This window comes from Fukomys damarensis, unplaced genomic scaffold, assembly GCF_012274545.1.
Source record: "Fukomys damarensis isolate Sample0158 unplaced genomic scaffold, DMR_v1.0_HiC HiC_scaffold_23, whole genome shotgun sequence".
Classification (NCBI taxonomy): domain Eukaryota; kingdom Metazoa; phylum Chordata; class Mammalia; order Rodentia; family Bathyergidae; genus Fukomys; species Fukomys damarensis.
Window position 1 is genome coordinate 47,736,029 of NW_022900935.1, and position 12,934 is coordinate 47,748,962.

General features: G+C 52.8%; 1 protein-coding gene across 4 annotated transcripts in view; it reads left to right on the forward strand.

Moving 5' to 3' along the window:
- Positions 1-12,934, forward strand: part of LOC104871533 (corticotropin-releasing factor receptor 1) — a 45,727-nt gene continuing 32,793 nt past the window's right edge. For 2 of the 4 annotated variants that reach the window (XM_010637458.3, XM_010637460.3), the window contains exon 1: positions 12,029-12,167. In XM_010637458.3, coding sequence (XP_010635760.1) covers positions 12,138-12,167 — 30 coding nt within the window. In that variant the 5' untranslated portion in view covers positions 12,029-12,137. Of the gene's footprint in view, positions 128-12,027; positions 12,168-12,934 lie in introns of those variants that run through there. The other 2 variants (XM_010637457.3, XM_010637459.3) reach the window with 2 other exon arrangements.

Here is a 12,934-nt window from a genome sequence, read left to right on the forward strand (position 1 = left end):
TTTCACACCCCAGCCCTGCTGGGCCCAGGGAGCAGTCTCCGAAGGTGCCAAGAGGTAGAGTTTGTGAAGTGTGCACCACCAGGCCCCTAACCTGTCAACCAGGTTCCAGGAGGTCTGGTCTGAGCAGGTGAGCCTAGGTCAGAGCCCAGAAGAGAAACTGACCAGACAAGTTCAGCTGCTTTGTGGCTGAAGATCCCAGAAAGGGGCACTATCCTAGGCTGGCTGATGGTTCTGAGTCTACCCTCCAGACTGGTAAGAGGAGTAGAGGCTCTCAGGAGACACAGAGAGAACCTTTAAGTGCTGGGAGGTCAGAAGCTTTAGGAGAATGGGGACAGCTTACTGGTCAGTGTCTCTGGCAGATACATAGAGCCAAAGAACTGGAAGGTAGCCTGCCCAAAGGAGAAGGTCTAGGAGGAGAGAGAGCTGTAGCAGTGCCACCCATGGGGGGCATTTTCTTATCTTTTTATCCTTCCCTATTTCTTCAGCCTTCTCAGCAGGGTGTTTGAAGGTCTCAGTGGGCTCCAGAAGGCCCTTCCTAGCTCAGTGGAACCCAGAGGAGCCAGCCATTCCCAGAGTAGCTCCTCCTATTGTGGGGACGTAGCTAGGTGGGCAGCTTGTGACAGGCAGAGATGAGAGAGGGACTGAGGCCTGGGAATGCCACCTGAGCTGTGCAGGCTGCACGAGAAAGGCTGGGGTTTGGTTGCTTTGGCAGGGGCTAAGGGAAAGTCCAGAGCTCTCTAAGGAACCAGTCTCCCAGCATCAGGTTTCGGTGCCATCAAGGCCCAATGCCACTGGCAGAAGCAGCGATCCAGCCTGGTGCCTATGGACTGCTCAGAGAGGACAGTTTTATGATAGATGATGCAGGTCCAAAGACAGACTGACAGTGAGCAGGAAACTGCAGGTGACATAGAGAGATGTCTGGAACGTACTTCAGCTGTCAGAAGAGTCTCTAAGAGCAGGGCTGCTCAGAGGGCCCCTGTGTGGTGTGGAGGCTGCAGATCGAGGGCATGGAAGGGTCCCTCATCCCTCACTCCATCTCCACAACAGCACAGTTAAACCCATGAGCAGGTGGTCACCTGCAAGCCTGACATCGGGACAGAAGGACTGATGCCCAAAGGCGCAGCTGGGCACCCAGAGGCGATGGGGTCAGCACTGGGAGTGGGCAGCAGGCTGGATAGCCTCCATGTCCTGCCCTGGCCCTACAAACCTGCTGGGAGCCTTCGAAGCAGGGTGCTGTTTCATATGCCAAGACAGGCAGGGTGGGCTGCTTGGTGGAGGGAGCTGCTCACTGTCCTGCCTGGGCTTGGTCTCACACCTGCCTTTCCTCCTTGTGCCCATTCCCTTTGTGCCACCAGCTTCTCTTGCCCAGGTACACAATGGTTGACTCCATCGAGCCCTTCTGTTCCACTGTAGAGGTGGAAAACCAGACACTCCTGAATCTTGTCTCCTCACCTCTGCCCTCTGCCTGCACCGCACTGATCTCCTACACCAACACCTCCTACACCAACAGATACTCATTTATGCCTCCCCACATTTGGCCACACTCCCATCTCTGCCCCTCCCCATCTCTGCACCCTTCCTCCAGGTGGCCTTTCAGTCTAAGCCCATCCAACTTTGGAGTGCTTTTGCCTTCTCCTCGTCCTCTTCCCCTGAGCTCTCCAACAGCATAAGACCTTCAGCCCTTCAGTACACCTCCTCACAGGAGGCTCAAAACACTAACTAACAGAAGGACACCTGGCCACTTGCATCTAACTAAGCCCTCATTCCCACTATAGATTCTGAGTTCATCGTGGATCAGGAGGAGTCTTTTAAAAAATAAAAAATAGCATGCTCAGCACCCAATCCAGAACTATGCATATATTAGGTACACAACAGATTCTGGATTTAATGGAAGGCCTGCCTCTCCCTGTTCTACTCCCACTGAATGTCTATAAACACATAAGTGCTATGGTGACAGGAGCCATACAGATGACAAGCTAGACAGACAAGGTCCTCTCCTCTGCACATGGGTTGATGACCCATGCAAGGCTGTGCTGTAGGCACCACTGACAGATTCCAGCTCCAGCCTGGAGTCCGTCCCCTGACTCCGTGGCACTAGGAGCATTGGTCCACATGCCAGGGAGGGCACCAGTTCACTTTGAGGTGTTCTGGGTGGGGCTGGGGAGAAATCACCAGAGCAAGATTAGGATCCAGGCTGAGGAAACAAAGGGGCACGAAACTCAGAAGCTGAGGTCTTCAGGAAGCAAGTGCAGGGTGTGTTAGTCCCCAGGTGGGGACTGGGTTAAGGCCGTGATGGCAGCCTGGGTCTCCCTCCTTTTCACTGCCCTGGTTTTACCAGTTTCGGGGCAGGAGTACCTGGGCAAGGTAGAGGTGGCCCAGGGCACCAGCATTCCTGTCTTCTCCATGGTACCTTGTCCTTCAATCCACATTGAAGCCCTCCAGCTCTCTCTGGGTGGCGGTGGGACAGCCTTTGGGGTCCTTCCTCTCTGTGGTCAGACCCATGGCTTGACTGTGAATGCTGCTCTCAGGTTGTTAAACATGGGCCTCAGAAGTGGTGGGGCTCATGTGCACCCCCAAGGAGGAGTACTCTCCTTAAAACTGACAGGACTGGAGCTGACTCTGGCACTTTCTGATGGGTGACCTTTGGCAGGTTACACAACCTCTCTGGGCTTTTTTGTCCTCTTTACTGGACCAAAATGGAGAATAAAGAAAGGAATGCTTATGTGATGAGGGATCTGCCCCCACCCAAGCTTTTTCACGGGTGGGGTCCCTCCCACAGCTCTAATGCCACCGCACTCCTCCCCTGGACCCTAGCCGAGCAGCCGTCACTAACGTGCCCCTAGGAGCTAAGCCATTCCTGAGGATCCAGCATGGCACCCTCTCCTCCAGCTCATGCAGTCTTCTCAAACCAGCTGTGGGAGGATGGTGGGGATTTTCCAGCTCCAGGCAGACTGGCCTGTATCCTCCTGAACAGGCTGCCCTGCATGATTCACCTTGTAAGTCTGACAACATCCGAATTGGTCTAGACCCTGTCCAAGGAGATGAGCTTATTGACAACTTGCTTGGATGTCACAGCAAGGACAAATTCACCTCAGAGTCTCTAAATGCTTACTCTCAAGTTTTATGGACCAATAGCAAACAGTTTGCATGGGCAAACCAACCAGTCCGACCATCCCAGCTGCCCTCAATAGCGTCTAAAGCCTCTTTGGGGCCAAACTTCCTGACCTGGATTCCCCAGCTCACTCTGCATGCATCTGTCTCTCCTGCCTTGCCCTTCACCCCTGTGTGTCTCCATTGCAGGGACCTGAGCAATGCTGCAGCTCTTCCTAGCCACTGAGTCTGGGCTGATGGATGCAGGAAGAACTGAAGGCCCGGAAGGAAAACGCCTTTTGGTTTACTCAGAGTCCCAGCCTGGGGCAGCTTCCGGCGAGCCCTTCCCCCTCCTCCTCATTCATCACCCTGCACTTAATCACCAAGATGGGAGGAGGACTAATGATATGCATGGGTTGCAGGGTCCTAGAGAAGCAGCGGATGCCCTTCCTCTGTGGAGGCCTCACCCAAAGTCCCCGTGATTCAACCCCAGCCTGGTTCCACCCCTTGTCTTTCAGCTCACCCAAGACAGAGGAGCCCAACTTCTCCAGCATCCTGGACAGGCTCTGTCCCTTGCCTCTGAGGTGTTGACCCTGGGGCACTCTAGGGAGAGGCTGCCACGCCCTCTCCCCAGGGGAACACCAGCAGGCCAGCCTTCCTGACTTTGCCTGGCCTGCTGTATACGCCCCACACTGACCGGGCCGGACCAGGATAGCACTAGGGAAAAGACCTCCCATCTGCCCAGTGGGCCAGGAGGGGTCCTTCCCATCAGTCCCCTGCCCTCAGACTGAGGCCAAAGGTGGGAAATGACTGATGAAGTTCACACAGAGCGTTTGTCAGATACGGGGCAACTCAAGGCCTCTTCCTGTCTTGAAGGCTTCTCGCTCTGTTCTTTCCGTACCCCCCAGCCGTACCCCAGATGGACAGGCAGATGAGTGCCGTCAGCGCAGTGAGACTCGCCAGCCCAGTTTCCCAAGGCCAGCACCACTGACATTTGGGGCTGTCTTTATGTGGCGGCTGTTCTGCGCATTGTAGGATGGTGGGCACCATCCCTGGCCTCCACCCACGAAATTCCAGTAGATACCGAGAACATCTCCGATCATTTGTGCTCAGTGCTCCCTGGGGTGCAAAATGGCTCTCCAGTAGAAGACCACTGGGCCAGTTCAGTTTATCCTCAGTTCTGATGAGCATTAAAAATAGACTCCTGAGCTTTCCGTGGGCCTACTGAACCTACATCTCTAGGGTGGAGCCTGAGAAATGGAAAGTTTTTTCTCCTAGTTCAGATGCCAAGCATGGTCTGGAGTTGCCTAATTCACTTTTCCGCGCAAAGAAACAGAGGGTGAAGTGGTTATTTCTAACTTCTGCCCTAAATCTCTGTGCTTAGTGGGCTTTGGTCCAGAGACCCTTTGGGGTCCCCCTCCCGGCCTGGAGAGGAAGGGGCTTTCCAGGAAAAGCATCTGCAAACTCAAGCTTTTTCTGTCGGACAGAGCTGCTTCCAGCCTCTAATGATTTCCTCTTCCTTCCAGGCTCTCTTCAGTCCCTTTGACTGCTGCTCCTGCAAGGAGATCCTTCTAGCGCTGCACCCAAACAGTCCCCCACCCCCAATTAGTGCCCGCTGCTGAGCTGAGAGCCCAACTGATGGTGCCACCTATGTGGCTGGTGTCTCTAAGGCTGTCCTGACACCTCACTTCCGTTTTCTGACCGCTCCGTGGGGCTTCCTGGGAGGGGTCTGGGAGCCATTCACAGCTCAGAGCTGCGTAGCACCCAGGGACAGGATGTGAGACTGGGCCATGCTCCCTGCCTCCGTGAAAAACAAACAGCCCTTCTGAGTCCACCCAGCTGACGGTCCACTCTCAGGGAGCCAGGCTGCAGCCAGGAGCTAGAGGTCAAGAGGCACGAGAAACTCAGACCCAGCTGAGGTTTGACGGATCCAAGCTTATGAAGAAGAGGGTGGAGCAGGAGCGAAGAAAGAAGAGCCAGGGGTGGGAACCTGGCTCCAGTCCTGTTCCTCCGGTCACCATAGTAACCACGGTGGACAAGTCATTGTATGCATATGCGTCAGCTTGTCACCTGTACAGGTGTAGGTAGCAAAGGCTTCAACTTTGGGTGGGTGGGGGTTTGAGAGAATTGAATGAGAAAACTCAGAGTTTGTTATTGGGTAACCTTTCAGTAAAAGCAGAAAGGAGGAATGGAAGGAGGGAGGGAAAGAGAGAGAGAAGGGAAGAAAGGGAGGGAGCGAAGTTAAATAGAGCAGGAATGAAGGGAAGATTGAAAGAAGGAGGGAGGTAAAGATGGCGAGAGAGGAAGGCAGGTGGTAGGGGAGAGGCAGGGGTGAGTGGCTGAGTTCAGATCGCAAGAAGCAGGGAGAGAATGTGTCCGTGAGAAGCAGAGGAGGAGGCACGGTGGGCTGAGAGGTGAGCACACTCCAGGTCCCCCGCCTCCACGCCTGTCAAACCTACCTTATCAGAGCGATGCACGTCACTTTTGCAAGTGGCCACCACTTCTTGGAAACAGACTGGTGATGGAGAGTAGGTGAACAGGGAATGAGTCAGGCAGCACCGTGCAACAGAAAGACAGTTGGGGAGGAAGGAAGGAACAGTTTTCATAGAGCCGAGTAACCGTTTGCGCTACTGTTTGTGCTCACCGTGCATGCGGCCCCATGCTTTCTTGGTTGTGTACTACACACACAAGAGCTTGGAGTGCAGGTATATTTTGTTGGCATTAGCCCCATTTACAGGTGGGAATTTAAGTGATTTGCCCCAGGTCACACAGGAAGGAAGGTACAGATAAGAGATTCCAGCGTGCGTTTCTCTGGCCCCAAACTTAGGTGTCTGAATTTCTGTTCTCCTGTGAATCCTGGAGCCAGACCATGTTCAGACCTGGAAAAGAACCCTGGGAACACAGTGCCTTTTTCATTTCCCATTTGGGAAAACTGAAGTAGGGACGGGGCCGGGGAGCGACTTGTCCACAGTGCTCCAGCAAGTGTGTCCAAGTCAGGACAGGATCCTAGCCCTGCCGACCCCACCGCAAAGCACTCTTTCCTTCAGTGCACCATCCAGGAGGCCAAGATGGTCATGTAGAAGGCAAAGACCAGGAGAAGGAGCGTGCCCTGGGGCAGGAGGAGAGGAGGAAATGAGGAAACGAATTGAGCATCAAAACCTCCTGTTGGGAATCATTGCTGGGCCCCATGGTCCAGGGTGTAAGAAAAATGCAAGCTTATCGGTTCATTCATTCATTCACCTTTTTATTCATTCCCACTCATGTACTGGGGCCTGTGTCAGGCCTCACTGAGGGTACAAAAATAGCCAAGCACAGACCTGTTCTCAGGATCTTATAACCCAAAGGGCAAATGTCCACCCCAGAGCCAGGGATGGGAGAAACAGGTGACCCACAGATCCAACCCTGCTGTAAGGCTGCCTGTCTGGGTAGAGGAGGGTTGGGAGCAGAGGTGGGGGCAGGGAGCACTCTAAGCCCAGGGGCCCAAGAAAAGGCCTGGAGGTAGGGAACACCCAAGGTGTATCTCTCCCTTAACGGTAGGCAGATTTTCTGTTCCATTTTTTTCTTTTCTGTACAACAGCGATTTAAGTTAATTAAATGCAGCAATAAGTTATGTCTTGTCTGCCTGGAATAATCCTTTACTACTCACCCACTTTTGGAGGCAGCGAGGCTTTCTGATGGGTTGGGGGAGGGGCAGGTTGTAGCTGTCGTGAGGAGGTGGTGGGGATGGCTGGATCTCGGTCGGGATGGAAAGAAGGGGCTACTGTGGGGACAAAAGTCTTACAGTCAGGAGCCCCAAGAAAAGATGTGTGGGTGGCACCAGTGCTCTCTGTCCCTGTTCTGCTACCCTGACTAGATAGAGGTAAACTGGGCGTGATGGTGCACCCCTGTAATCCCAGCATTTGGAAGGCTGAGGCAGGAGTATCCCTGAGAGTTCAAGGCCAGCCTAAGCTGCATAGTGAATTTACAGCCAGCCTGTACAACAAAGTGAGACCCTGTCTCATCAAACAACAACAACAACAAAGATAGAAGTGCTCAGCTGTGCGGGGCACTGCTTGGAATCCTAGCCTTGACCAACTGCTCTGCCTGGCAGCCCTTGCTGTGCAGCGGTCCTGAGACTGCACGTGGCCCTGCCCTGTAGCCCCATGACTACAGTGGTATAGACAATGTTTAAGGAGTTGTTGCATATATATTTTACTCCTGCAAACTGGATCCTAGTTTTAAACACAGCAGGAGCCAACTTTGTCAATAAATTGTGATTTGTGACTCCTTCTGTCTTTCCCATTTAGATTTGCTTCCCTTGGCTTTGTTGCGGACAGGCTACTCCTGACTGCAGAGCAAAGCAAAGCAGATGTGGGTTAGGGGAGCTTTGTGGGTGGAGGGGCATCCTAGGGAGGACCGGAACTGTGGTTACACTGGGGAGTCAGGGGCCTCTCTTGGCCCCAAGTCAGGGTGCCCGCGGTCTCCTAGGCCATGGAATGTAACAAGGCCCAGCTTTATCTTTGACCTACAGAGCTGCCTCACAGAGCAGGGACTCAAATTTCCCTTTCAGGCCTCAGTTTTCACACCAGCAAGTGATGGGGTTGACAGGCCTGACACTGTGCCGCTCAGGAGGCCACCGCGGCACTCCAGGCCTCTGGTTCATCTCAGCCTGGCATCTGAGATGCCTCCCTCCACATACACTGTGGCCAGCCGCACCCACACACTCAGGAGCCCCATTCCCTTGACTGAGCGGCTTCTCTCTCTTCCTGGCTGTCCGCATCTACGCCGCCCGTCCTCTGGCTCACCTCCATCTGGAAGCCCACTGCAGACCCTGCCTGAACATCCACAGGCACCCTGCGCTTGGTTTTGTTCACCGTGTCCTGCTATCATCCTCTGTGTGTGTGACTTTGTGTGACTGTGCATGTTGTCCTCATCCTTCTCTGAGTTTCTCTTTTTGTCCAGTTAGGTACTTAGCCCCAGATTCTTTCTTCTTCTTGTTGTTGTTGCAGTACTAGTATTGAACCCAGTGCCTTCCAGATGAGGTATATCCTCAGTCCTTGTTATTTAGTTAGTTTGTTCATTTGTTTCTTTGTTTCTGAGACAGTCTCATTAAGTTGCTAAATTGCCCAGGCTGCTCAAAATTTTGAAGCTCCTGCCTCAGCCTCTCAGAGCATCAGGAATACAGGCCTGTGCCACCACATTCACCAGCCCTGGACTCCTAGAATGTAGAATCCTGGTACAGCAAGGGGGCTAGAGAATTCACTAAATCTGGGATTTTTAAAAGAGGCGGAGGTGGCACCCCAAGGGCCAGGTGGCTAACCCAAAGTCACGGCAATCTGCGGTAGGACTGGGCTTAGAGCTCAGCAGGAGGGTGAAAAATTGGGGTTCACTCTAGGATTGTGCCTATGGCTATCAGATCAGCTCAGTGCTGCCCTGAGAGTTCCGGGTTCTCCCCAGCTGAGCATGGGAAAGGGGAAGGAAGGTGGCCCCTCTCCTATTCCTGGGGAGCTTTGGAGACATAGGGGTAGCCCTTTAAGCCCTTTAGGTCCTTCTGCAAAAGGTCAATGGCTGTTATCATCCCAACAAAAGAAATTGCCCTTTTGTACCTTAAAGACCAAACCGAGCTTTAGCAATGCAGTTATTTATGGTCTCTAATGAGCATTTTCTGGGTGTGATTAACCTTTACGCCAGAGTACACTGGGAACTGGGATGGCAGCTTCATTCTGCCCTCAGCTGTCAGGCTCCAGCCCTCCCATTCTCCCATCCACAGGCTCCTCGCAGTTCCCCGCTCTTCTGTGAATTCTTCCTGTCTGTGCTTTGCCACGCTAGAGGCACCAACTCCCCGCACTTCATCCACCCACTCCCAGGGCAGACACGGGCCCAGTCTCTACTCCACTGCTCTTGGACCCCGGGCACCTCAACTAGCCCAGCTGCAAACGGGGAACTTGGGGCCTGCCCTGACTGCTTTCTACCATGCAGTGCTGTGCCTGGGCCAGGACCTGCCGCACCTTTGGACAATCATTGGAGATGAGGCTGTCATTGAGCTGCAGCAAAACTTTGTCCTCAGATTTAAACTTCGGGGTTTGGAGAGATTTGTAAGAAGTTCGATTTGAGACCTGGGGGCTGCCGGGTTGGAGTATAGAAGTGGGGCGTTAGCTACTGAGTGAAGCTAGTGCTCTACGGGCTTCACCTCTTCCGTGCCTTTGGGGTGCCCTCACTAGTTGGAAAATGGCAAATCTCATGAATTCCTGAGAATCGGTTTGTCAAAAACAGTACTGAAGAGGTGACCCATAGAGTGGGGAAGCCAACGGAGGGAGTCCAAGGAGGTAGTGTTCTTAGACCCAAAGCACTTTGATTTAATTTAAAAGATTTCTGTTTGATGGAGACCAGGACCTCTAATGTGACCCATTCACCATGCATTCTGGCCATAGTTCTCTCTTTCTTTGGGTACTAGACCTTGTTGACGAACGAAAGTGATGAACGCTGTCCAGAAAAAATGGTTTTATTACAGATATCTGCATTTAATTCAGAAAGTTCCCACACCCTGCCTCCCCCTGTGCTTTTGTGAACTCCAGATTGAGTCCTCTGTTTTAAGAGGAAGCAAACCATATCCTTGGAACTGTGGGGACACGTTCTAGTAGGTGCAGTAGTTGCCTATTGCGTTCGTTACTTCTCTCTCATTGCTGAGACAAAATACCAGACACCCAAAGTTAGAGGGGAAGGGGCTTTATTTGGCTTACAGTTCATCGAGGTTTCAGTCCGTAATCAGCCAACTCCAAGGCAGGGACGACAAACAGGCCTGGCAGAGCAGAAACAACATGGCAGACACAGGTAACAACAAGGCAGCAAAGGTAACGAGTGAGTTAACAGCCCTTTTTATCTTATTCAGACTACTGAGGGTGGGCAGCACTCACACCCTTAATCCTAGTGCCCTTGAATCAATTCCAGTTTGACACACTCTAGATCCAGCCTATGACCACAGGAGGCTTTGGGGAAACATCTAGACCCAAACCATAACACCTGTTTATGGAGATAGAAAACTGTAGTGAAGGCCGAAGAGGAAATCAGCAGGCAGAGGGAAGAAACACACAGGAAAATTCTGGACTTTTCTGGAAGTGAAATTCAATAACCAGAAGCCTTTATAAACCTTCTTCAGAGAAAGAGGGGGGCCCAAGCAAAGATTTTGCTACAACCAACATTTCCGGGGAGAAAAGTGTGGTTTGAGAATTTTAAGAAGCATTTTCCTTTGCATAATGCAACACAGATCCTCTGTGGATAGAAACTGGCTCTGTGAACCAGCATATCTGAGAAGACGACGTAAGCTTTCAGGTACAGGCAGCCAGGGACAAATGAACCCGTCACCCTGTGGCCTTTGGGTTTGGTTTTATGAGGCATCTAGACTTGCTTTGCTCTTCTGTGGACCTAGGACATTAAAATGAGAGAACAGAACTTCTGGCCTGTATAAGTGGCATCTAATTAGAGCCCTGGGTCGTGGGTGCTTGGTACTGAACTGGGACTAGTTCTGCCTTCAAATGTGACTCCTGAGCACAGGGGCCAGTGCACATATAGGGCACTGTGGGGACTAGGGACACACTGAAGAGGAAACTGGGTAGCTTTGCTTTGGAAGATTGGGAAGGTGCCCTGGGCCTGGTTTCTGAAAAATGCAGAGTTCACTAGATATGGGGTTCGTAGGGAGCAGGATGGGGGCAAAAGCTACACAGGCAAGGGTATGCAGACACAGGCGGGCCAGTGTGCCAAGTTGTTAGATGGAAGCAGAACATGATGTGCCTTCAAGGGGCAGCCAGAAGGGAGAAGCATGAATAGAGGTTTAAAGATAGATGAATAATGGTGGAACATGGGGCAGAAGGGCTGCTATTTTCCAAGAGGGTGTTTCCAGTTTCTTTAATTTGCATGTGGCTGAGCTGAGTCTGATTTGGTGCATTCCTCATGGGTGCGCGCGCGCGCGTGCATGTTGGGAGGTGAAATGGGCAGGGGAGGGTGAGAAGCTGAAGGCAGGGGCAGGATTCAGTTCCCTTCTAGAAGGGGCCTCTGGCCACAACAGCCAGGCTGCTCATCTCTGGGGACAGGGCCGAGCCTGGGTCCCTCTGACTGCTGAATGAGCAGTACAGCTTTGTCACGGGGATGCCGCTTTCCACTTAGCTGGCAGGTCCCACCAGCTGGCCTGGTGGCTTCCTCCTTTCTCTACTTCTGTGTTTGCAATGAATTATCAGGGTAAAGATGTTTCTCCGCCTCTCTGGAGACTGGAATTTAATTACTGGTTAATGAAGTGTTGGAAGTTTCTCAGGGCCAGAGAGATGAATACATTTGTGCTAATCACTGTTGAGGCCCGCAACTGGGTTAGCTGACCCCAGGGTGATTTGGGGACCCTCGTGTGCTGAGCGTAGGATGGGGGTGTGGGGCTGCACACCACTGGGAACCTAGAGATTGGTCCTATGAAAGCAGCCAGACCAGAGGAATGTGCCAGTGAGGGAGCAGAGTGAGCAAAGACTGAGCTAAGGGCTCAAGCAGCCACTGAGTGTGATCCTGTGAGCCCTAGGGGGGCTTCTTGCAGGAGGCAGGGGACCAAGCTCTGCCAAGGAGCGAGTCTGCTCCATTTCACTTGGAAGTGTAGGGCGTGAGAGGAGCCAGCAGAACCTGCTTCATCATGGGTTCCTGAGGGGGCAGGAGTTGGTGCCAGTGGGGGTGGGTGCTGAAGGGAGGGGCAGGAGAGGACGGTCCTGGCAGGTGAGCACAGAAGGCTGGCTCTGGGAAAGATGGCAGTTGGGTTCTACGGATGGGAAAAGGTGTTGAGGTCTACAGAGGACGAGCAGGGAGGAGCCCAGGAGGAGGGGCAGGGGCAGCCGTGGGTTCCCCACGATGGAAGAGATGGAGACCAGCCTGGGAGGAGGGTTGTGAGCAGGGCCAGGACTAGGGTGACACGAGTAGGCATTCTCCTCGAGCACAAGAAGTAAGGAGGGGCCAAAAAACTCAGGAACCTCAATATAGTAATATTACAATTGTATAGTCATATTAATACTGATTTTTCTCCTTTTGCTCCAAGCCCCAATATGGCCCTGTTACTGAGCATTTGTGTCCAGGTGAGCACATGTGAAGGGTGCATGTCGCCTGCTCCTAGATAGACTAACAGCTCATGATAGGACTTGCACTTACCTCTTCTCCTGATCTCATTTTTCCCAGTGGCTTTTGGAGCTCAGCATCTTGGTCTTAGTTCTGCAGTGAATTTTGCAATTGGTGCATAAATGGGCCTGAATTTTGCAGGAGGAAGATTCCACTTCTTTCTACAGATGAGAAGATTGAGGCGCAGAGAGATCAAGGGACCTGCCAATGGCTGTACAATGAAACCACGGCTAGATGCTAGCTCTGTCTAGAGTGTAGACTTCAAATCCACACAGAGGGCGGTGACCTCAAGGGGAGGGGTGCAGTGGTTGTGTGGAGGTGTTAGTTCAGAAGGGGGCTGACGTCCAGTTAGGGAGCCTGTGCCACCCTCCTCCCAACTGAGCTGAGTTTCTGCAAACAGTGACATGAAACCCTCAGGAGGCTGAAGGCCGAAGGTCCTCCCTGGACTAGGGTAACCACCTTCCAGACACATTCCTCCTTCCACTTCTCTACGCTTAAGTTTCCTCATCTGCCACACTGGCCCTCAGGAGGTGAAAGGGCTTTGATACACACTGAGACGTAATTTGTAGTAATAAGTCAGGTGGGGATGAGGGCCCGGGAAGCAGCTCATTAACCAGAGGCCAGGGGCACCCTCAGCCTCTGCCACAGGGAAGGAGGTACACTGGTGAGGGCCTGTGAGCCCTAGGTGGAAGGAGGGGAGAGGGAGAGAGCAAGAGGGAGGGGGGGG